The 25,390-nt window shown below is 46.9% G+C and overlaps 1 protein-coding gene across 4 annotated transcripts in view; it reads left to right on the top strand.

The window, feature by feature from the left end:
- ALDH1L1 (aldehyde dehydrogenase 1 family member L1) overlaps window positions 1-25,390 on the top strand; it is a 108,870-nt gene that overhangs the window by 81,176 nt on the left and 2,304 nt on the right. For 3 of the 4 annotated variants that reach the window (XM_075574611.1, XM_075574610.1, XM_075574612.1), the window contains 21 exons: window positions 509-654; window positions 3,964-4,198; window positions 4,779-4,944; window positions 5,236-5,337; window positions 5,785-5,874; window positions 7,629-7,766; window positions 10,142-10,267; window positions 10,753-10,844; window positions 13,316-13,463; window positions 14,086-14,205; window positions 14,543-14,670; window positions 16,056-16,206; window positions 17,520-17,590; window positions 18,506-18,611; window positions 19,392-19,479; window positions 19,622-19,715; window positions 20,541-20,640; window positions 21,123-21,221; window positions 22,330-22,495; window positions 23,620-23,725; window positions 24,659-24,858. In XM_075574611.1, the coding sequence (XP_075430726.1) occupies window positions 509-654; window positions 3,964-4,198; window positions 4,779-4,944; window positions 5,236-5,337; window positions 5,785-5,874; window positions 7,629-7,766; window positions 10,142-10,267; window positions 10,753-10,844; window positions 13,316-13,463; window positions 14,086-14,205; window positions 14,543-14,670; window positions 16,056-16,206; window positions 17,520-17,590; window positions 18,506-18,611; window positions 19,392-19,479; window positions 19,622-19,715; window positions 20,541-20,640; window positions 21,123-21,221; window positions 22,330-22,495; window positions 23,620-23,725; window positions 24,659-24,858 (2,672 nt within the window). The remainder of the gene's footprint in view (window positions 1-508; window positions 655-3,963; window positions 4,199-4,778; window positions 4,945-5,235; window positions 5,338-5,784; window positions 5,875-7,628; window positions 7,767-10,141; window positions 10,268-10,752; window positions 10,845-13,315; window positions 13,464-14,085; window positions 14,206-14,542; window positions 14,671-16,055; window positions 16,207-17,519; window positions 17,591-18,505; window positions 18,612-19,391; window positions 19,480-19,621; window positions 19,716-20,540; window positions 20,641-21,122; window positions 21,222-22,329; window positions 22,496-23,619; window positions 23,726-24,658; window positions 24,859-25,390) is intronic. The other variant, XM_075574613.1, reaches the window with a different exon arrangement.

Genomic DNA, 25,390 nt, shown 5'->3' with positions numbered 1-25,390 from the left:
CACACACCCCCCTCTCTCTCTCCCTCCCACTCACACACCCCTCTCTCTCCCTCCCACTCACACCCCCCTCTCTCTCTCCCTCCCACTCACACCCCCCTCTCTCTCTCCCTCCCACTCACACCCCCCTCTCTCTCTCCCTCCCACTCACACACCCCCCTCTCTCTCTCCCTCCCACTCACACACCCCTCTCTCTCCCTCCCACTCACACCCCCCTCTCTCTCTCCCTCCCACTCACACACCCCTCTCTCTCTCTCCCACTCACACACCCCTCTCTCTCTCTCCCTCCCACTCACACCCCCCTCTCTTTCTCCCTCCCACTCACACACCCACCCCTCTCTCTCCCTCCCACTCACACACCCCCTCTTTGTATTCAAACGCTTTCCTTACGCATTGAATATAGCGATTACATCTCACAGGTTTGCTGGACGGGTCGGTGATTGAACATTGCCCGAGATCCAGGCCGGATCACATAAGATCCTTTTAATGTGCACTTGTCTGATCTCGACAGGTCCCGCATACCCAGCGCCATGAAGATAGCCGTGATTGGGCAGAGTCTGTTTGGGAGGGAGGTTTACAAGGAGCTGCGGATGGAAGGACACCAGGTGGTCGGAGTGTTCACCATCCCGGATAAGGATGGAAAAGTGGATCCACTGGGTATGTTATGGGGAAGAGATTAGGCGGAATGGGACATTTGGCCATGGCCGTCTAGCCAAATCCCTGCTGGCATTTGGCCACAGGGGGACCCTCCGCCGCAGGACACTACCGCCGCTGGCCCCTTCTACTATAAGGTTGTAGTGTAGTGCGTTAGTTTTAGGGTAGGGGTTAACTTTAGGGGTTTTAGCGGTTAGAGTAAGGGCTTAATTTAAGGGGTTATAGGTTAAGGGTTTACATTTTTTAGGGTAGGAGGTAGCTTTAAAATGAGGGGTTAAGATTAGGGGGTTTTAGGATAAGGGCGAAGGTTAGGGACTTTCCTTAGCGGCGAGACGGCCGGTTGCTGAGTGTCCCTGCGGTGAGGTCACTTGTGGTGAAACACCGGTGGAGATTTGGTCACGGTGAAACGGCTCCGACCAAATGTTCGCCAATAAGGTAAGTTCATTTAAGGGGGTTTAGCAGTTAGGATAGGTGGTTAAAAGCATAGGGGTTTTCAGGTAGAGGATTGGGGTAAGGGGTTTTAGGGTGAGGGATTTTACGGTATGAGGTTAAGGTTTTTAGGGTAGGGGGTTGCGTTAGTATTAGGGTTTAAGATTCGTGGGTTTTAAGGAAAGGTGAGGTGCTTACCTTGATGGTGAAGCAGCCGGCAGAGCGATGTCCTTGCGGTGAGGTGAGAGGCGGCAAAACGGCCGTGACCAAATGTCTTAAGACGTTTGTAACTGGGACATATCCCTGTTTATATAAAGCAGCCTCAGAGCACTGAGAATCCAGCAGAGAGAGAGTTAATTGCAGCCACTCAATTAACTAGTCTCCACCTGGACTAATGAGAGCTCTGTAAAAAGCCTGATGTGAGACACAGGAGAGAGCAGAGAAGCCTGCACACAGACACTGTCTTGAGCACAAAGGCTGTGCTGAGATCAAGACACCCAGACACCCAGTTCCTCGACACAGAGGACCCAGGAACCTGCCAGAGACTGACATGGAGGGACACCTGCTTAAGGTACATCCTGAGACTTTGGGGTGATAGGCTGGTAATGGGAATATCCCTCTAGTCCTGCAGATAGGGTCTGGGGAAGTAAGTTACCCTTACACAGGGATAGGGGTTTGTTATTTTGTTTTTTTTGTATGTATTCCCTGGATAAAGGAACAGGCTCAATAACGCCAAGATATCATTTCACCCAGATCGGTCTCCATTATATGAACCTCTGCACACATCTCTTACACTGTTACTCCAAAGACCCCCAGGATTCACAATCACTTCAAACAGATATATCCATTATTTTTTTAATGTTCTACTTTTCTTTGTTCTTTATTCACATTTATAAATGGCACGCACTACAAATGTTCAAAAAAGAATTATTTACATCCCTGCTCAGTTCCCGCACTTGGAAACTCCACAACATGTGTAATGAGCCCCATCTATTCTAGCCCCTAATACAGATGTGGCAACCTTATCGTCTCCGGTGCCGCTGCCATCCGGGGTCAGACCACCGCGGAGGTTACGGTACCGGAGGATTAATACTGCGGGGGGATCCCATTCGGAAGCATGGACCCCTCCCCCTCACCCCCCACCCCAAAGAGCGATCGCTGCAGACTGTCTCAGACTTTCGCGGTTGCCGGAGACAGGGAGTCTTGCTACTACTATACTGTAGTGTGAGAGGTCTGATTATCCGCCTCTAGGGGGAATTTGAACACCGTGTAAAATATGAGACCAGGTGATAAGCTGAGAAAATATTCATCTTGTGAATGGTTTGTTATAGTGTAACCCCGGTGTTTGCTGGAATGTAAGTAAGTGAGGAGGGTTGGAATGGATACTTTATGAAGGGTGCTGGGTATCTAAGCTTGTGAGCACCTTTCCCTGCACCCCCTACAACTTTAATATGCCACTTTGTCCTAAAATGTAACTACAGTACACATCAATGCAAAATGCTCCAGGAAATAGATTGGCTATCACTTGAGTCAAGGTGCAAAGTACATCTTTCCTGTCTTGCCTTCAAATACTTTCTGGACAATCAACCCATCTATCTGAACAAGCTCTTCACCCCTACCACACACATCTATTATCACCTGAGATCTGGCTCCACAAGAGTGTTCTTGGTCCCAAGGTTCCACAAGGAATCCGGTCCCTTCTCTTGCTGTTGCCGTTCAGCTCACAACTGGAACAACCTACCAGAGACTCTCAAAGCCGCCACCAGGCTAAGTTCTTTCAAGACTAAAGCTCTCTCCCATTTTAACATTATCTGTAACTGTTACACATGCCCATAACACATTATCTCTAACTGCCCACAAAATATCTTTAAAAATAATGTATTGTCATCATAACTCTGTACCCAGGGCATACTTGAAAACGACAGGTAATGCTCTATGTGTTACTTGCTGGTAAATAATCTTTTATTAAAAAATGTTAACTGCCCCCCCTGGTGTTGGTTACTAAAGCACACTAGGAGTCAACATTGAGAGTAGAGGTTAAGCTCCACCTAGTGGTGACACAGCAGTACTGTGTCACAAGAGGTATAAAGGAGAGGAGCATAGGTTTCTGGTGGAGAGTTCCAGCATGGCAGCAGAAGAGGCACTTTAGAGATTACAGGTAGGGAAGAAGTTGCTCAAAGTATAGTATAGATCAGGTCCCCTTTGATTGTGTTTCAGGTAGGGACAGTGCCCCATCAGTTAGGATCTGATAGTATGGCCATACAGTGTGAATTAAAAGCATGTCCTAGTAATGGGAATGCAGACATGCCTCAGTGGGCAAAACAGAAGTACCATCAGGATGTCTGGGGATCAGCCTTACAAGCAGATCCCCATCTACGGTGTTCAGTGCCCCCTGAGGAAGTGACAGTTCCAAAGCATTGGTGGAAAATGAACAGTAATGTTACACAGGCCAGGCCAGGATCTCAGCAGGGGTCCACAGTAAAAGGGACTTCAAGGATGTTGATAAGAAGGGGGTCTGGTCCACCTGATGATTATCAGAAAACAACAAGTATTTACACCTCCCATGTGTGTAAGGGTCAGCACTCAGGGAAGACATGTATAGAGAGTGATATCAATATGGATGAAAATAAGTGAAACTATATCAACCTACATGTACTGTGACTGCTGTTTTCCCAAGCCTGGGAACATTAATAATGACTGAGGTTGTACTATAAAAGCTCCTGGCGCCCATCTTTTCCATTGTCCAGCCGACCACAGACAATACACTGAGACAAGGTAAATCAATGCGGATGTCTAATTCACCACTACACCGATGTAACATTCCTAGGGAGCAGGACAGGGAGGTTTACACGCACATCCCTGATTTCTGTGTCTCCTGCACAGGCGTGGAAGCAGAGAAGGATGGAGTGCCGGTGTTTAAGTTCCCTCGCTGGAGGGTGAAGGGTCAGGCACTCCCAGAGGTGGTGGAGAAGTACAAGGAGCTGGGGGCCGAGCTGAACGTCCTTCCTTTCTGCTCCCAGTTCATTCCCATGGAGATCATCGATTGTCCCAAACACGGCTCCATCATCTACCATCCGTCCATCCTCCCACGCCACCGGGGCGCCTCCGCTATCAACTGGTGAGGGGGCAGGGAATGTAGAGGGAAGGTAACCTGCAGTATAGTGGTTACGGTGCTGGTCTAGAATAGTGATTACCAACTTCATTATGTTCTGTGAAGACGGTCCGAGGATCCAAAACGGAGCACAGCTGTGTACAGAAGAACGGGGGCTAGACACCAGCAAAAACTATTAAAAAACCTTTAATCCATGGTAAGTGAGGGGTACAAAGAACACTCTGACGCGTTTCGAGAGACAATCCCTTTGTCAAAGAGTCATATACCATTGTCCATTTATTCACTGAGCCCCGATATTTGGGACTTGTTCCCTTCCACTCTGTTTATTATGGTCTGTATTACAAAGTAACAGAGAAACCCATCATTTAATTTGGTTCCTTTATCCATCCAATCCAGTGCTTCAGTTTGTCACCTATAATTAGGTATAATTAATAGTGTTTCCCCCGCCCCTCCCCCAAAGATTCTTTTGAAGGCTGCGGTATACAAATAAAGCATAATGCAAAGTGCAATGTGCATGATACACAGTACCAATCCTTCTTACTGCACTCGGATCAGTTACCTGTAACCCTTCTCCTCCTCCACCCAGGACTCTGATAGAGGGGGACAAGACCGGGGGCTTCACCATCTTCTGGGCGGATGACGGGCTGGATACGGGGGACATTCTGCTGCAGCGGGAGTGCGAGGTGCTGCCGGACGACACCGTGAACTCGCTGTATAACCGGTTCCTCTTCCCCGAGGGTGTGAGAGGGACGGTGAGACCATGAAAGCATCAGTACAATAATCTACCTGTTTATATATACTGTGTGTGTGTGTGTGTGTGTGTGTGTGTGTGTGTGTGTGTGTGTGTGTGTGTGTGTGTGTGTGTGTGTGTATGTATATATATATATATATTTATATATATATATATATATATATATATAGATATATATAGATATGTATATATATATATATTTGTTGTGGGGGGTTTTTGTCACTTTTTTTACCCACCATAACTTAACTATATATATTTATTTATTTATAACACTGTACATTCTTTATTCCAGGTGGAAGCTGTGGGGCTCATTGCACAAGGTATTGCCCCCAAAATCACTCAGCCAACAGAAGGAGCCACCTATGACCCCATACAGAAGAGGGAGAATGCAAAGGTGACACGCCGTCAATTACAACGAGACAGTGACCATCCCCGTTACACCTGCGCTAATACCGGGCATTATAATTCTGCTTCACGCAGCCGAATCATCTGTTGCACATTCTGCACCGACGCCACCCCGTCACCTGTCATACATTTCAGCTTTTATTCTATTGCGAAGCACTTTGCATTACAATGTAACCACCTTCATGTCACGTCCCCTCTGCAAGTTAAATCTTTGCGGACGGATCTTGTTTCTTTGCTATTTCATTGAACAAAGACCGATAACATAAGGCCGGTAAGGACAGATTCCCAGCGGATAAGGACAATCTGTCCCGCCAAGTCTACTCATTGTTCCAACTTAATATGTAACTGACCTGAAGACTTCATTCATTGTGTACTTTTTAACCCTGTAAAGTTCAACTAGATGAGATAAGTTTGTGACATGTTTTCGCATGTATAGATCAATTGGGACCAGTCAGCTGAGGCCATTCACAACTTTATCCGAGGGAATGATAAGGTGCCTGGAGCCTGGACTGAGGTCAGCGGGCAGGTATGTCCCCAATTATATCCAACGCTCCTTCCTGGGGGATATTCACGTTGATGCAACTGTTCCTGACCTCAGTGAAAGAAATAATACCAATAGATGTATCCACATCTTCAACCTACTGCATTTACCTAAATGTCACCTGTCATACAGTGCTTAAGCTGGGTAGTGAGATTCAAGTGAGTGATGTGTCACTTTTAGCGTCCTATACACTTTATTATGGGATTCCTGTACCGGCTTATACAGCAAAGCCAGAGGCAAGGAAGTGTAGAATCAGAAGACCCGTTCAGAGACAGCTTTTTCATCCGTGTGGCCGCATCAGTTAGAGCTTGGTGACTGATTCTGCATTGTGAAGCTGCTAGTGGTGGCAAACCAGATACACTATTTGTTTATGGTGGGTACAAACGTGACCAGGAACCTTAGGCTGGTGTTCTGAGGATCCCCTGATACCGTGTGTGTGTGTGTGGCAGGAAAGAAACAGGGTGTCGGACACCGTGATAAAGAGAAGTAGTGGCCACAGTGAGATTAGAGGGGGGACACCAGAGGATAAGGGAGAGAAAAGGACAATATTATGAGAAAACGAAGATGAAAATACTGAGGTTTAATATACTAGTCTGTGAAGTGGGAGTCCAAAGCCCCAAAACACTGCGTGTGTTAATAGAGAAGAGTCACCTCACTTCCCTGTGACAACGAAGAAAACGTAGATACTAAGGTGATTGTGCCTGAAATCTGTGTATCAGTGGGGGCTGTGTGTATCTCTGTGTATCAGTGGGGGCTGTGTGTATCTCTGTATCAGTGGGGGCTGTGTGTATCTCTGTGTATCAGTGGGGGCTGTGTGTATCTCTGTGTATCAGTGGGGGCTGTGTGTATCTCTGTGTATCAGTGGGGGCTGTGTGTATCTCTGTATCAGTGGGGGCTGTGTGTATCTCTGTGTATCAGTGGGGGCTGTGTGTATCTCTGTGTATCAGTGGGGGCTGTGTGTATCTCTGTGTATCAGTGGGGGCTGTGTGTATCTCTGTGTATCAGTGGGGGCTGTGTGTATCTCTGTGTATCAGTGGGGGCTGTGTGTATCTCTGTGTATCAGTGGGGGCTGTGTGTATCTCTGTGTATCAGTGGGGGCTGTGTGTATCTCTGTGTATCAGTGGGGGCTGTGTGTATCTCTGTGTATCAGTGGGGGCTGTGTGTATCTCTGTGTATCAGTGGGGGCTGTGTGTATCTCTGTGTATCAGTGGGGGCTGTGTGTATCTCTGTGTATCAGTGGGGGCTGTGTGTATCTCTGTGTATCAGTGGGGGCTGTGTGTATCTCTGTGTATCAGTGGGGGCTGTGTGTATCTCTGTGTATCAGTGGGGGCTGTGTGTATCTCTGTGTATCAGTGGGGGCTGTGTGTATCTCTGTGTATCAGTGGGGGCTGTGTGTATCTCTGTGTATCAGTGGGGGCTGTGTGTATCTCTGTGTATCAGTGGGGGCTGTGTGTATCTCTGTGTATCAGTGGGGGCTGTGTGTATCTCTGTGTATCAGTGGGGGCTGTGTGTATCTCTGTGTATCAGTGGGGGCTGTGTGTATCTCTGTGTATCAGTGGGGGCTGTGTGTATCTCTGTGTATCAGTGGGGGCTGTGTGTATCTCTGTGTATCAGTGGGGGCTGTGTGTATCTCTGTGTATCAGTGGGGGCTGTGTGTATCTGTGTGTATCAGCGGGGGCTCTTGTGGACCACGTGTGTTCTGTACAATCTGTATCTTTCTGCTCTAACCCTTTACCCAGAAACTGACGTTTTTCGGCTCCTGGTTTACGAGTAACGGGCCGGTTCCGGATGGGGAACCTCTGGAGATTCCCGGTGCCAGTAGACCGGCGGTGGTCACCAAAAGCGGACTTGGACTTTTTGGAAATGACGGGAAGATGGTGAGTACTCTGTGCTCTGAATATGCCGCTGCCTGTTAAACCCGCATAGTGGGAGTATCAATTTACATACCCCAGACAGCTCTGTATCAGACTAACAATACCCCCAACATGGCCACTTTGGCAGACATCATTATGACGCACAGATGTATGATTGCTAAAGACTTTAAGGTTCATGCGTAGCCAATCGCGCTAATATAAGACCTTGTCATCCTATATTAAGAGCAGCTGCTTACGTGGCGCCTAACTGAATTGGCTCCTAATTGCACAAAAACGTTACCGCCACCGCTTTTTATGTGATTAGGTCTAAACGCTAAATTGCCCCAATATTTCAGCTTGGGATTTGGGGTGTGTGAATAGGGGAAGGAATTGAACAACACCCGTTATACCAGATAACATATATACAAACTCCCCCCCCAGTTTGCCTATTGTTAGCTTGTTTTCCCATTTGTATATACTGTACATTTGCAAGACATATGCAAACCTCACCGTACATTCTTCCTGCCTATCTCTCTATCCCCAACTGCACAATTATTGCAGAGTTTGGGGAGTAGCGAGGGAATGTAGCGCTGCTCCTGATGAAAGGATCACCCCTTGAGACACTTTTTTTAATAGGTTTAAAGAAGGGGGTCTCCGGAGCTGAACTGCGTTGATTTCAGCCCGGGGGCCCCCTGCTTCCCGAGACACTTACCTTGGAAGGGGGCGCCAGTATGTCTGCGCAGTTTAAATGACGGTAGCAGCGCAGACCACTCAAGTCGGGCTATCTAAATGGTGGGTTTAAATGTCCTGCGGCCAATAGTCATCCCTTGCGGCTTCCTATTAACCCACATTACGCAGGACATTTAAACCCGCCATTTTGATAGCCCGACTAGACCCTTCTTGGCTGCTACGGTCACCCCGTTCCGGGGCAAGTATCTCAGGAAGCAGGGGGTCCGCAGAGCGGAAAATTACCGATGTTCAGCTCCGGAGACCACCTGCTTCAAAGCCATTAAATAAAAACCCACACAAAAGTGTCGCCCAGGAGTACCTCTTTATGGTACAGTCTGAGATAATGCAGCCTGGTAATTATTAACATGGGTAGAATTCCCTGCGATAGGGAGAACTGGGACTTCGTGAAAGTGTTACGTCACGTGTATTACTACTGTGAAGCGCTATGTACACTAATGGCGCTATATAAATAAAGAAGGGAAGAAAATCAGGGCTCCACGGATTTGCTCAATAAGCTAATTTATTGCCAATAGACTTAACGTTTCGGCCACACAGGCCTTTCTCAAAAGCAGAAATGGGGCCCTGATTTTCTTCCCTTCTCTGTACCCTGGATTAATACAGAGAATCCTGAACCAGGAGCACCGGTAGTTGTATCCCCTTTTTTTCTGATTTTAATAGTGTGCAGCAATTTATCGTTCTTCTATTCGCTATATAAATAAAGACATTACAATACAACGTGGGGAGGGAGCGGGCGCGATGCTACCCAGCAGAGACGGGTTGTATGGCGATATTTTCTCTACCTACAGCTGGTGTTCCTTTCGGTATGGGAGACACTCACACCAGCTCTTCAGTTTATACATATGCTGACACTATAGATGCTAACCAACGACGCATACCTGACTATTCCTATATGAGTTAGCACTACTGATGTCTATGTTGGTTGTGTCTTCTACCATTACCTTCCCTAGACACCGCCCTAGGAGAATTTGTGGCAATTTTACTATATAGATGTGCTGAATATAATCATTCCGTTACTCTCTAATCACAAGGGTTTTTTTTCTTATGTCTCACCCTAATCAGCGCCAGTGTTATCCTGTTTACATTTCATACCATACTAATGGGAGAACATATACACTTACAGGTCTGACTTGATTCGCTGTGTCCATTTGGAAACTGCTAAACCTATAAGAAACATGCTCTGTTTGCTTACTCCAGAACTGTTCCTATATGTATATACTGAGCATTTAACCCCTTATATACCTACCCATATTGTATATATTGGTTGCTTTCATCTGGTATTTGATATTATATCCTCTCTTACCAAGAAGCAATTTGTGTGATTTTGTATATATGTTTAATACAATTTTATTGTTTTTTCGAGTACTCCTGGGAGTAATGTTACCTATTATTGGTAACTTGCGTATTGTACTCGGAGACCACTGAGTCCTCCTCCATTTCTCTATTTGTTGAATGAGTGCAGAGTATGCGGGAATCTTTTTTGTTCTCCCTTCTTCGGGTAAACATTTATGTGCAGCATGTGAATTATACCTGAATGTACAAGGTTCTAGTACCGCTCGTTCAGGAACATCCAGCCCTTGCCGGGCGGGGGGGGGGAAGGGGGGTCCTGGCGTAGTATTACCCACCGTGTGACTCACTCTGTCACCTCGCAGCTCATGGTGAAGAATATCCAGTTTGAAGATGGGAAAATGATCCCGGCTTCTCAGTACTTCAAATCCGCGGACAGCTCCGCCCTGCAGCTATCGGACGAGGAGAGGGCAGTGTCACAGCAAATCCGGGTGAGTGACCGCACAGAGTGCAAAGCAGTGCGTTACGGGGCAGGGTGAAAGGGTCAGTTCCTAATACTACTAATACTATTTTTTTTTTTTTTTTAATCCGTGTTATAAAACGTGGTAATCACTTTGAAAAAGCAATGCGTTGCCGATCCCGCAGACCGTGGAAGGGTCCCAGTTACACAGCAATAAAGCTCCTTCCATGATGGCTGATGTCGGGTTACAAAACACATTGGGCATATTTTGCACGTCCATTTCCTGTATTATAAAATGTGTGACGCTGAAGGCATTACAGCCCTGCAATCTACCTCCAGTAATGATCCCGTCCTGGTTTTGTAATCCCATTTCCCAATGTGTTAGCCGCTTTCCTTTGCTATAATAGGGCAAGGTCTGCAGACAGACAGCCCCGGACCCTTGGCATGCTACTGAGGTTGGTAGAAATGATTGACCTGCTACTAAGACGTGCACATGTGTGTCCTTTCATCTCACAGGCCATGTGGAAAAGAATCCTTACCAACGTCGATGAAATTGAAGACTCCACTGACTTCTTCAAGGCTGGAGCTGCTTCCATGGATGTAGTGAGGTTAGTCCTGTGCCAAAGAGCTGACCCTTCTCTATGATGACTACCCTGAGCTTTACACGATGTAAGGGACACTTCATCCCAAGATATATCAAGCCCAAGATATATCTATCCCATTCAGTGCCTGAGTTAACAGAAGTACACTAGGGCATCAGGCCCTAAAGAAGTTAACTAAAACCCATATATTGTCTCTGTCTCTGTCTCTAATTCCCCCTCTGTCACTCATTTCCCCTGAATGTCATTTTGAGGTCAATAATCTCAGGATCGCACTCATTGGGATCATTGGTGTCACGGTAGACCAGGTTTTTTAACACATTTATATTTAAGGGATGTCAATAGGCAAAACAAAGCAGTGAAATAAAATGAGGTTTATTTGGGTAAGACCTCGGAAACACGCAGAAACATAAAATAGAGGAAATATGCACACTAACTGGGGTCTGGGGGGTTGACAACTCGACTTTCTTAGTTGCTTCAGCAAAACGTTTACCCTGTTCACTCCACGTCACTGGAATAAGCCTGGAACAAGTAACCTTATTCCCCAGAACTAGTCCTCAGCTAGGCTAGGAGATACTGGCACCTGAATGCCCCCAAGATTACCTGTAAGTCTGGAGACTGAGAGAGAGAGATTTCTGATTGGGTAGTCCCTTACATAGATTTCTGTGTCCTACTGCTGCGGCACAGTTTATTCGAGCATTTGCCCGTTCTGTGCCGCAGCAGTAGCCTGGCGCGCGCCCGAGTGTGACGGGCGCGCGCCGAAGCAGCGGAAGAGCGCCCTCCGATCGGGGCGCTCTCCCTACCGCTGCCGGGTCCGCCGGGTCCCCCGGAACCCCCTGCCGCTGTCCCGCGATCGCGGGACACCAGGGCTCCCTCGGGGAGCCCCTGGACACGCGTGCAGGGGGCGCACGCTCCCGATGACGCGTGACCACGTGTCTATGACGCGCGGCACGCCGAGGGGCGGCCACTAGCAAGCCGGGAAATCTCCCGGCTTGCGGTACCGGCCACACTCGAATAAAGTGTGTCGGTAGTGTATGCCTAACATGGGCAGGGACGGTCCACCACTCAGAACATGGGAACTTTTCCTGCCAGCCAATCAGAGCGGGGCTCATCTGGCTGATGATGTCAGAAGAAGGGGCGTACTTTCCCCCCAGCCCACTCATGACTACCTGCTGGGCTTATACCTCTGCCCCTCCTTGCTACCAAATGGCCCGACGCCTCTGGACATCCTGGTTCTCCTTTGAGCTCAGATGTCTATGCAGACATCCTGGCTTCTATGTAAATGCTCAGGCTGACTGCATTGATATTTATACATACAGCATAACACACTATAAACCATACTTTAATCAAGTGTAAACCTTGGGGAACCTTATATATGTGTGGGAAATTAGTTTGGGATATCTGGCTCGAAAAACAGGAGTCTGGGGGACACTGTGCAGCCCCAATGTAATTCACCCCATGTACCCACAAATAGTGCCTGCACGCCGGGGAGAATCAGGGGACCACCAGTAACTCGGCCCCCCGAACTCCTGCAAACAAATGGAATACAATTTCGCCCAAATATCCCACCTAAAACTTACACTCCAGAGTCCCCCTGATCCTTGTGTATTGACGGGTACCCGCAAACCTATACTGTTTGCGGGGAGCCATAATGGTACTTGGGGTACCCCAAAACTAGGGATCCCCTTTTCTAAGGATATTTAGAATACATTTTACCATGGCTCACTTTCCGTCCCGGCTGTGCTGAAGCAGGGCACCCTGGTGGTGAGTCGCGGTTACGTTTTTAAAGGGAGACATTGCCGGGACAATGTGCATAGTACATGTTTCGGGGAACCGGTAACTTTGGTCCCTGACCTTGTATACACATTCTGACACCACTTTCTCTGCAAAATCCCCCTTAAAACTCATGCACCACAAATCCCTGCTCAATTGTATGCCCGGAAAGAGAAAACACAAAAAATACCTTTAATACATTTTGGGCCACGGATTCCTGCCCAAATACACATGTGGCTGACTATAGGGGTTCCCAAATAATCACCCCTGCTTCCCTGCTCCCAAAGTCACTTTCCTGCAGCTATCTCCTGGGGGGAAATCACAACCCTACTTGGCATTCCTATCCCACAACCCTGCAGGGGACCATATAATGGAACATAGTTACAGATAATACATGGTTTTACCTTACTGGACCCAAGAGCTAACCCTCTTGGCCCATTACCCACGGTCTCTAGAGGCAACCAGCCGGGCTTCGCCTTTATTAATGAAGGCCAGCTACTTCCGAACGTCACAATTGGATCTTGGCACCTTTTGTAGTTGGTTAGTTAAGCCTACATTATTAACAGTGGCTTGCAGGGGCCTTGCTCCACATTGTGTAACCGCCTGATCGGGCAGCAAATGGTTAAACACACACTCCTCCCCCCTCCCCCCTCCATGGAGAGACCAGTACCTGTATATGAACATACACACTTACATATGTCACCCAGGCTGGTGGAAGAGGTGAAACTGAAGTGCAACGGGCTGCAGCTGCAGAATGAGGATGTCTACATGGCAACCAAGTTTGAGGAGTTCATCCAGATGTTAGTGAGGAGGCTGAGAGGGGAGGACGGAGAGGAGGAGCTGATCATACATTATGTAAGTGCTGCTCTTACAGGAAAGAAATCCTGGACATCCAGTAGTGCAGGAGTGGCCAACTCAAGGGCTACCAGCAGGTCAGATTTTCAGGATATCTCTGCTTCAGCACAGGTGGCTCAGTCAAAGACTGAGCCACTGATTGAGCCAACTGTGTTGAAGCAGGGATACCCTTAAAACCTGTTCTGTGGGTCGCCCTTGAGGACTGGAGTTGGCCATCCCTGAGTTAGCAGAACATGGAATATTGGACTTCTCTGCACCACATCTAGCTGGCCACCCTGCAGTAGAGGGTAGGGAGTACTGTTACTATTTACACACCAGGAGTACCACCACTTTCTATTTGAAAACCAAGAAGTACTGTTACTTTAAACATTGTATTTACAAGCCCACCGCCCCACTGCCAGAGGGGCTGTTCTCACCGAGGTTACCTGCCTTTCTCTTTGAGCATGCTTCCTGTATAAATGTTTCTAAACCGGAGGCCCATGGAGCTTTGCCTCAATGTTTACCAGGCTTGGAATTTCCTGAGGGCTGGCATTGGCCACCCTTGAGCTAACTGCACGTTGAATAGGAGGGAGGGTTAGGGACTTCACTTCCCAGTTTGAAGGAGCCTGTGACTCTGTTTCAGGTGGAGAAAGACACAAATAACATGACCATCCGAATGCCCCATCAGCTTTTTATTAACGGTCAGTTCACGGATGCTGACGGCGGAAAAACGTACGACACCGTGAATCCCACAGACGGAACAGTAAGTCTACACGTTGCCTGCTAAACATTAGGGGGAACAATGTCAAATAATATTTCGGTGCACCAATATGGCACAGGAAATGCCTTTTACTTAGTAGATAGGCCCCATACACCTGTAAACATATTGCCTGGGACATACAGTATACAGGAGAATAACCAAGGAACCGGTATCCATTACCATTCTGAAAACAGTTTGATGGGATTCAGTCACACCATAGTGAGGCTGCATGAACCTGATCAATATGGGCAGTCGCTACACAGTGGCTTAGCCGAGTGTCCAGGTGAGAAGTTGATGATGACACCTTGATCCATGGTTACCTTGTATTGTCTCTTCTCAGGCCATCTGTAAAGTGTCCCTGGCTCAGGTGTCTGATATAGACAGAGCTGTGGCTGCAGCCAAGGAGGCATTTGAGAACGGGGAGTGGGGTAGGATGAACGCGAGGGACCGGGGACGCCTGCTGTACAGGTGAGATGTGCCGGGGAAGAGTACTGTAGGCAGCAGCGTGTAGCGTAGGGGTTGGTCATCTCCAGTCCTCAAGGGCCATCAACAACAGGTCAGGTTTTAGGGATGTCCCTGCTTCAGCACTGGTGGCTCAGTCATAATGACTGAGCCACTGATTGAGCCACCTGTGCTGAAGCAGGGATATCCTGAAAACCTCACCTGTTGGTGGCCCTCGAGGACTGGAGTTGGCCACCTATGGCGTAGAGCAAAGTGTCAGCTGGGTGAGACTGGGAAGGAAACGAAGCTCTGTCCGCCTTTTTATTCATGATCTGAAGAACTAGCGCTGTAAAATCCTGAATTATTAACAAAAATTTAAAGGAGCAGATGCTCCCCCAAAAAATGTCCCCCCTAGGTGGGAAGCAGGGGGTCTCCGGAGCTGAACCACGTTGATTTAATCTCCGGGGACCTTCTGCTCCCCGAGATACAGGCCTCTGTAGGGGAAGCCAGTAGCGGCTCTGCAGGTTTGAATGCCCCCGTCACGCGGGCCAATAGGAAGCCGGAACAGATGATGTCACGGCTTGCTATTGGCCTGCGTGACGCAGGAGCTGTAAATGTGCCATTTCGATAGCCCCTACACAGGCCAACCGGAGCTGCACCAGTGCATCCTACAAAGGTAAGTATCTCAAGAAGCAGAGGGTCCCCCAGAGCTGACATCTGTTCCAGAGACCCCCTGCTTCAATCCTATAACTATATATAAAAAGGAAGGCAGGATTGCTGCTCTCAAGGGAAGAACTGTCGCCTGGAACAGATAAAAGGGATTGAGTGACTAATTGTTACATAGTTACGTGAGGTTGAAAAAAGACATACCTCCATCAAGTTAAACCTATGCTACATTTAGACAACAATTGTTGTTATTCTTCTATTTCATCCCGAAAGCACATTTCATTGTGAACTCATCCTGCTGTTTTACTACATATGTTTTTTACACAGTGATATAAAACATGCAGGCCCATAATTACTAAGTGGTGCTATTCCACAAGACCCCTTCTGGGAGTGTAGGACGACTTACAGCCCGTTCACGTGAATGTGCTGTAAGGGGGTTTGTGGCGCCAAAAGGTGTGTTGTGGAGTAGCACGGTTCGGCAAATCTGGGCCAGAATACTTTGAGCCCCAAATGACATCAGCAAGTGCCGCACATTCTGTGCCGTGTTACAGATGTTGCAGAAGGCGTTTCATGGCCGAGTGGCTTTGATTATTTATTTTGTTGAGACTCCTATATATGCTGAATGGGATGTGAGGGTTAACCTCCGGCAGCGAGAGGGTTAAGGAGCGGGATTTAACTCTGCACTTGCTGTGTGTACTGGCGGCTGGATAGGGCTGCCCTCCTAAACCCATGTTCCATGGTCCCAGGCTGGCAGACCTCATGGAGACGCACCAGGAGGAGCTGGCTACCATCGAATCCATAGACTCGGGGGCAGTCTACACCTTGGCTCTGAAGACTCACGTTGGGATGTCCATCCAGACCTTCCGCTACTTTGCTGGCTGGTGCGATAAAATCCAGGTGCCGTGCAGATGACATGAAACTCATTATCCTTTAATCCACTTTTCGTGGCCTATAATCCATTGCTTTCTTTCTATTTCTCATGGACTATTTATTATTGATAAATGCTGTAATGTGCTGAAAAATGCCTTCTGCATAGGGTCGCCGTGTCCGGGATTGTCCCATATTTCATTGACCTGTCCCGGAAAGGTCTGTCGGGAGTCTGGATGCATAATTGTCCTGTATGTTAGCGCCTTCGCAGGAAATTCGTGAACTTAAAATGACTGTAATGAAATCGGCCATAAGAACATAATAGATTAGTGTAATAGTTCCCTTTTCCGATAGATGTCGCCTTACTAAATTATCAAAATAATACAGTTAGGACATGGCCTGGTTATCTCATAATACCATGACCCCCGTCCCTATAGACGTTAGTCTTTCTCCCGCTGATGTGCTGGTTCAGCGCGCGTCTTTCCCCGCCCCACCAAGCGCAGAGATGATAAAGCCCAAAGTGTGAGGTGCCATTCAGCTCAGAGTTTGCAAATCATTCATCGGTCATTATGACGTCACACTTTCATACTGGATTTTGGAGTCCCGTTTATAAAAACGTACTTGTGGTCGCCCTACTTCTGCATATCATGCAATCTTAATCCTAAATGCAAAAAAAAGGCTTCTTTAGTGACATATCGGGACCAAAATCTAAAATGCTGCCAATTAAACGATCTTGTAATCTGTCCCATGTCTTATGAGCTGAACTCCTGTTCTCGATCTTGTATTGTTACAGAGAAGAACGGTTGTCATGTATACCCTGCCAGGCAGCAAATCCCGGGGGCTAATTGAGAGAGGAGCTCAAAAAGATGCAGCTCTAACGTAGCATTTAGGGGCAGTGACACGGTTAATGGGATAAGGTTTGGTGTCCGCTGCCTGAAACAATCAGACACGGGATTTAGCCTACTAAACGTAACAAACGGTCATTGGTGCAGTGGGACTGTGGCCCATATTACCTAAGCAGTGCTATTCCTTAAGACACCTGAAGACCCCTTCTGTCCCATTCACTAGTTATAAGGTGTCTTCTGGAATAGCATCTCTTAGTAAATATGGCCCTGTACCTTTCCACCAATAGGGCAGATACAATCCTCTCCATAGAAAAAAGACTCCCATCATACCCTCTTGCCACATCTTACTTCCAATGCTTTAAGAGGCCTTCACCCTTTGCAGGTGTGCCTGGGCTGCCTTGTATTTCAGGACCCTGTGGCGCTGTAACAGTTAAAGTGCCTTAGCACACAGTAAATTGATTGAACATTGGACATCACTTTAATTTTCTCCGTCTGCAGGGCTGCACCATCCCAATTAACCAGGCTCGTCCAAACCGCAACCTGACGTTTACAAAGAGGGAGCCCATAGGGTGAGTGCTGTAGTGCAGCGGGTCCCAACCTTTTATTTACATTTTGCCCCCGTCCCCCTGCCAGAAAATATTTGTTCCACGAACCAATAATGAATAAATCTCATTGCTCCTCATCAGACTATCGGTAACATTACTGTGTGACCGAACTCGGGCAGTGTGGTGTCCTGAGCTCGTGGGGGGTAACACACGCTTAATTAGGCCCCAAACTGCCCCTCAGTGTGTGCAGGCAGCATAGGGGAGGTATAGCTGTCACTCACCGCGGGAGCTTCCAAAGTCACGCCCCACAATGCATTACTGCTGTGGATGCAAAGCATTGTGGGGAAAGACTTTTCAATCGCCTGTTGCAATTGACAGCTTTACCCCCAACACTAAGGTGCAGTTTGGGACCTTAATATGTGCACAGTCCCCACACAGGCTCAGGTACCCGCTGTACTGCCTGGGATCCGCCATTACAGATTATTTCTTTGGAGATCTCCTAGGGTTCCCAAACCCCCTGTTGAGAATCACTGCCATATTGTAATACACCTAGCTGTATCTCTTCAATACAATGCAGTAGGGGCCTGGAATTAACCCGTTGGTCTGTGTCTGACTTCTGCACCAAAACTTAGATTGCGAGCTCTTTGCATCAGAGATTTTGAGTGCCTGTAAGTTCTGCCCTTTGCAGCACTGTGAACACTGTCAGACACTAGTCTGTCTGTGTGTGTGTATGTGTATGTATATATGTATATGTGTGTGTATATATATGTATATATATATATATATATATATATATATATATATATATAATTTTAATTTATAAATATATATAATATATATTTCATTTTGGACATACATACTTGTTATTGCGCAGTTTAACCTGGGATCAGAAAGGGGCACTGAATTTAATAATGGTAACACCTGACCTGTATCCCCCAGCGTGTGCGGCATCGTCATCCCTTGGAACTACCCTTTGATGATGCTGGCGTGGAAGGCAGCTGCTTGTCTTGCTGCGGGTAACACCGTGGTGCTGAAACCGGCTCAGGTGCGACGGCTACTTATTAAGATAAAGAAATCGCTGATTTGACGCAATGCTTCATTGTTCGCTCACGGCTATGTCGCGGCTATGTCGCGGCTATATCACGGCTCACGGTTATGTCATGGTTAGAAGCTTGTAATCAAGTTTCTTATACCTGGCACAGATTTTTGCCAGAGAGAATCAGACATGGCATATTTTTTGAAGCAATGAAAAGGGAAATATGACAGCATTGAATATAACATAGCAAGTAACATATACATTAATATACACATGGTCAAAAATGATATGTGAGTCATGATATGCAAGTCATGATATGCGAGTCAGGATATGCAAGTCATGTCGCTTATTTCTAACTCTTGTTATACATTGAGACAAGATTAAAATTCCTCTTTGTTCCAGTTTTACTGTACATCTTATTTCCTCTGCCTCCATTCAGACTGCAGTCTGCTTTATATGGGGACCTTCTTTCCTATTGTATTAGTGAGGGGTAACTCCTTCTTCTGATTTATTATTGTTACATAATATCCTATCGCCGCCTGGACTGGGCAAGTCTGGTCCAAATGGTTTCATTTTCCCAATGACCTTTTCATTTTTCATACTACACTGGGAAATACAACAGTTGTTTTTTTTATTTAAGAGAAATGTTAACTGCAGAGCAATATTTTAGGGGACTTAAAAAGGCCTTGTTTTTTTTTGTAGTGTGTGTAATAAATTTCTGGCCCGATGCCTTCCATGCCCCCAATAGGGACAGTCATGGGTAAATTGGGGTGTTATCCTTTGCTTCAGGTGACCCCATTAACAGCTCTGAAGTTTGCAGAACTGACGATGAAAGCCGGGATTCCCAAGGGTGTTATTAACATCCTGCCTGGAGCTGGTATGTCCTGGAAGTGGTGGCAATCAGGGTGGGGTGTACGGGAGGCGTCAATGCAGCAATTCTCCACAACATTTTAATTGTAACCGCGCTCTCCCACGCCCCCCCCCCCCCCTGCCCCCCACTTTGCTCTCTATCTCGTCAGGTGCGCTGATTGGTCAGCGACTCTCCGATCACCCGGACGTCAGAAAAATCGGCTTCACAGGCTCCACACGCATAGGAAAACAGATCATGAAAAGGTGAGACTTGTGTGTGCGAGTCACAGGGTGTATCCCTAATATCCCCTAATATCTCATGTGCCTGCTCCGTGCTCTTCCCCTCTCCCCCTCTTCCCGTATCCACCCTCTCCTCCTCTTCCCCTCCCCTCCCTCTCCCCCTTTCTCCATCGCTCTCTCTCTTCTCCCTCTCTTTCTCCTGTGTTCACATTCCTTTCCTTTTTATCTATTTTTCATCCACCCTACTAGTCGCCGAAATAATGTGGTTGTCTGTTTTTTGTGTGCACTCCACGCTGAGGGGAATAGTGGGACTCCTATTGTCTCACTCAAGAGACTGAACACGTTGCCCCAAAGGTTTTGAATTGTATTGTATTGTATGTCTTTATTTATATAGCGCCATAAATGTACATAGCGCTTCACAGTAGTAATACATATCATATAAATAACAAATAATATAAATAACAGATCATGGGAATAAGTGCTTCAGACATACTGTAAAAGTAACATTAAGGAAGGAGTCCCTGCTCTGAGGAGCTTACAATCTAATTGGTAGGTAGGGAGAACGTACAGAGACAGTAGGAGGGAATTCTAGTAAGTGCGTCTGCAGGGGGCCAGGCTTTATGTATCAGGTGTCCATGATTTTGAATGGTCGGGTCCTGCCACCATATGTGGTGCCATTATATATTTTGAATAAAATTACTAATAACATACAGAGGGGGAGCAGGAAACGTTTCACAGGGAAAGAGAGATTAAATGGGGGGCTCTTGCCGTTGTTAAGGAATAGGACGGGGTATGTAGTGCACATGGGGTTCCTTTGCCTGTGTCTGACATCTCGTGCTCTCTCTCCAGCTGCGCTGTGAGCAACGTGAAGAAAGTCTCTCTGGAGCTGGGTGGAAAATCTCCTCTTATCATCTTTAAAGACTGTGATCTGGACAAAGCCGTGCGCATGGTAACCATATACGTATCTTATCCTATATGGCCCTATAAAACTGCCAGTGCGCATGGTAACCATATAATTATCTTATCCTATATGGCCCTATAAGACTTCCAGTGTGCATGGTAACCATATAGTTATCCTATCCGTATATGGCCCTATAACGCTGCCAGTGCACATGGTAACCATATACTTATCCTATCTGTATATGGCCCTAGAACACAGCCAGTGCGCATGGTAACCATATAGTCTCACGCTCTCTCAAACGCTCTCACTCTCTCTCTCTCTCATAATCTCACTCTCTCATAATCTCACTCTCTCTCTCTCATAATCTCACTCTCTCCCATAATCTCACTCTCTCATAATCTCACTCTCTCATAATCTCACTCTCTCCCATAATCTCACTCTCTCCCATAATCTCACTCTCTCCCATAATCTCACTCTCTCATAATCTCACTCTCTCATAATCTCACTCTCTCCCATAATCTCACTCTCAGGGGATGAGCGCCGTCTTCTTTAACAAGGGGGAGAATTGCATTGCTGCAGGCCGGCTATTCTTGGAAGAATCTATCCATGAAGAATTTGTGCAGAGAGTGGTGAGTGTCGGGTTCAGGGGGCATATCGATGGCGTTGGATTGGGATGTAGATTGGACGTTCTCTGAGACAGTGTGGGTTCTAGAGCACAGACGGGACATCTCTGAAGCTGGAAATCAGAGAGATGCCAATTAATAGGGTCTGTCAAACTAACAAGGCATCAACTGAGCCAGACATAAGCATTTTACTTGACCTCAAAGGAATCCAAATGAAAAGGACACAGGCCCATATTTACGAAGCAGGCACCTTCCATAAAACACCTCCCGGGACTGGCTGACCCCTTACAGCCTATTGACTTGAATAAGCTATAAGGTGTCTTCCAATGCCAGAAGAGTGCTTAGTAAATATGGCTCTCCGTGTACTGCGTAGCCAAAGTCAAAATGCTATAAATAATTAAATATAAAGCAGTCGTACCGTGTTTCATTGCTGGAGAACACAATACTTTTATTAAACCTGCGACAAAACTCTTTGACAACCATCTGGCTCATGTCTTATTCATGTTGTCAGAACAGAAAGACAGAGCGGCTTTTTAACGCATTAATAGCCCAATATTTTCTCTGGAAGTGGAACGTTTTAGAATTCATTGTAAAAAGTAGTAGTAACAAAGGAGGGAGAGGGGAGGAGGGGGAACGATAACTTTTCTTGGCCAAACAAGTAGTTGATGTGTTACAGGCTTTCCAACCTCTCAGTAGGGTTGGACCCGATGAAGGACCCTGAGAGGTTGGAAAGCTTGTAACACATCAACTACTTGTTGGGCCAAGAAAAGGTACTACGTGGAATTGTTACTAGATGGAAGAAAGGACCAACACCGATACCCACCCTCCTTTGCTTAAAAAAGTAGTTGTTACCTTCTTCTCTTCACTATCGCACCTCTTCATCAGTGTCATCTTCTGCATTGTTGCCAGTTTGGGGATATAAAGATGTTGAAATGTAGGCAGGTTCTGGGACGCGGGTTGGTTTTGCTCTGCTTGCTCCTGCGCTGGATCTAGATTCGAATGCGTATATTTTGCCGATGAAGCTTAAGGACCTTAACCCTTGCAGTGCCGGGGGGGGGGGGGGGAGTTTTTAGTGCATGGTTTAGGGACTGATGCATCTCCTGGTCTCTGACAGGTGGGAGATGTGAAGAAGATGAAGATCGGGGACCCCTTGGACAGGTCCACAGACCACGGACCGCAGAACCACAAAGCCCACTTAGATAAACTGATTGAATACTGCCAAACGGGAGTAAAAGAGGGAGCCACGTTGGTGTATGGAGGGAGGCAGCTCCAGCGCCCAGGTGAGTACCACATCCCTGATTATTATGTGTTTGCTGGGCAGTTTTTTATTTTTAGTTTTCTGTTCTGCTCTTTGGTGTCTTTGAAAACAAAACTTTAAGCATTTTCTGTTTTGGAAAAACGGTTGTTCAGGGAAAACACTCCGGCACTGTCATTATTGGGGGCCACCTTGGCGAATCTCCCAAGAGCTGCTACCAATGGGTTACAATGTGTCGAAAAACACAATCGAAAAGGTGAGGGGAGAGGGGACAAGGGGGGGGGGAAAAGGGGGGGGAAGGAGACCAACCTCCTTCCTCCTCCTTCTTCCCCTTCCCTCCCGGCTGGAACAACTCCATCAAAGGAACAACCACTGCTCTCTCCGTACACTGTAATGCACAGAGTCCGTGCATGTGATGTTCAGGCAGGGCGGGCTGGCTGGCAATCCCAACCAAGTGGGCACTGACCACCCACTCCGCCCCCCACATGCACACATGCGCACACACACACACCCAAACACACACCACCCCTCCCCCCCCCACACACACCCTTCTTCCCCCTCCCCCATGGCTGGAACAACTTCCATCACAGGAACAACCACTGCTCTCTCCGTACCCTCAGCCAACTGCTCCATCATTTTATCAATTCATCTAATATTTTTCACTGCTCCAGTTTATCGGGAGACTTCCTGACAAGTATCATTTGTTTTTTTTGTTTTTTAATGTTGATCCTTCAACCCGCTGCACCACAGCCTGAGGAAGGGGGTCTCCCTCATTCCCCTTCTTAAATGTGTTACATGTGTCAGTGAGAGTGAATGCTGCTTTACCCACTTCAGCACTGCAATCTTATCCGGCAGTGAGAGAGTTAAGCAGAGTTGGCTGTGTTAGCTGAGCTGCTATGAAACCGTTTGCAGTTCATTTTATAACCGGTTTACAGGGGATTCTCAGTAGTAAGATAACAGCGGAGGGAGATGGAGTGGGGGGTACGATGCCCTTTATTTGACCAACAAGTGGTTGATATGTTACAAGCTTTCGAGTCCCACAGTGTCCTTCATCATTTCTTTGTAATCCATCTCAGTGTCCCTTTAAGGTGCCAGTGGGACCATTTGGAAACATTTCCCATAATCCAAACAACCGCTCATTGTTTTCAGGGTTTTTCTTTGAACCGACCATATTTACGGATGTGACGGACGAGATGTTCATCGCTAAAGAGGAATCCTTCGGCCCGGTGATGATCATATCCAAGTTCAAAGACGGGTAGGAGAATGTCGCTTTAGTGACACTCACAGTTGGCAAGGATTGTAATGGAAACATACCAACCTCTAAGAGTGAGTCCCTATTGAAGTCTTAAATACCACTAACCCCAACAATGAGTGAGACTCACTTCCAACGTGACAACCCTTCACTACACACCATGTGAAAGTGTGTTACACACATTGCTTGTTCTGTGTCTTCTGTGAAACCTTATTTATTTGATCTCAGCTGCCCAAATAGGGAGAGACTTTAAGAAAAATGTACTTTTACTTAATGCTGCCATTGTACGTTGCCAGAACCATAGCTACTGTACACCCACTACTAGCCAACATGCCTGTTGAAAAAAAATGTGTGGACCCCGTATTCAAAGGGTTTATGCCATAGGAACGGAAAGGAAGAAAGACCTATTTTAATATATATTCTTGATTTAAAAAACTATAGTGAAAAGTCTAGAATTGTAAATAAAAAAGGAGGGATACTCTGCGTCACTTTACACCTTCGCCGTGTGCATCCAAAGAACTGACATGTATGTTTTAGAAAACTTCTGCACAACTCAACCTATGAAGAAATATATGCGTGTCTGTGTGTATATGTCTATGCTCTATAGTCTATAGTCTATATGAAAGAAACCAAAGGGTCTGAGATGTCACATCAGATAGAAAAATGGTCAGACAAGATGGACCGGGTGGTTCTGATCAGCCATCAGTTTGTATAATACATGTGTGTTAGTATAGAGTTTATTTCATAGTCACTTGGGCTGGGTTTCAGTAATCCGTAAAGAGGGGTATCGAATTGACTTCAATGGCAGTTAACGCCAGATCGGGGTGCGGTCACAGAATCCCAGCCTTGGTATGGAAGGCCTCCTGGTTTGGGATACCGTGTGTGTGCGCCCTGAGTTGTTGCAGTTTGGCGTAGTGACTCCTCTTTGTGTTTCAGCGATGTTGATGGGGTGCTGAAGCGAGCCAATGACACAGAGTTTGGCCTGGCATCTGGCGTGTTCACCAAGGACATCGGCAAAGCTCTGTACGTCAGCGAGAAGCTGCAGGCGGGAACCGTCTTTGTAAACACCTACAACAAAACCGACGTGGCCGTTCCCTTCGGGGGCTTTAAGGAGTCTGGCTTTGGGAAGGACTTGGGTAAGGAGAGATTTGTATCATATAATGGGCAGATACCAGGGGAATGTATCAAAATCTCTCGGCTGCAAAAGTAGGGCAAACCCCCCCAGCAATTTTATCCGTGGAAACATGTGGCTGACGTATCGAGCCAAGTTACGTTATTTTCATCTTGCATCTCTTTGTGTCAATGTCCTTGCTCCACGTTTTGTGCATCACCTGGTGATTTAGGGAGTGGGAATAAGAAGTTACATGACGTACAGATTGTAATGAGATATATTCTCTAATTCTGTGCCTCTGTGCGTCAATTATTTATCTTCCATATGGGGGGGTGGGAGGGGGAGGATCTGACGTGGTGTAAAGGTCTCCGGCTCAATGGGACTTCAATGGGAGTTTCCGGTACAATAGTCCCCGATCAGCACTATCGCAGTTTAGATAGCTTAGATAGTTTAGATAGCACTGGGCCTTTTTGTCTTTTGTTCTGTTATATGTTAGAGCCGCCTCCTGCGTGTCGTACTGTGCCCCGGTTGTCTCCTGATCCGCAGGTCAGTGTCTG

The sequence above is a fragment of the Ascaphus truei genome, chromosome 17 (assembly GCF_040206685.1).
Source record: "Ascaphus truei isolate aAscTru1 chromosome 17, aAscTru1.hap1, whole genome shotgun sequence".
Classification (NCBI taxonomy): domain Eukaryota; kingdom Metazoa; phylum Chordata; class Amphibia; order Anura; family Ascaphidae; genus Ascaphus; species Ascaphus truei.
Note: the sequence above shows the minus strand (reverse complement) of the source record. Positions and strands in the feature narration are given on the sequence as shown.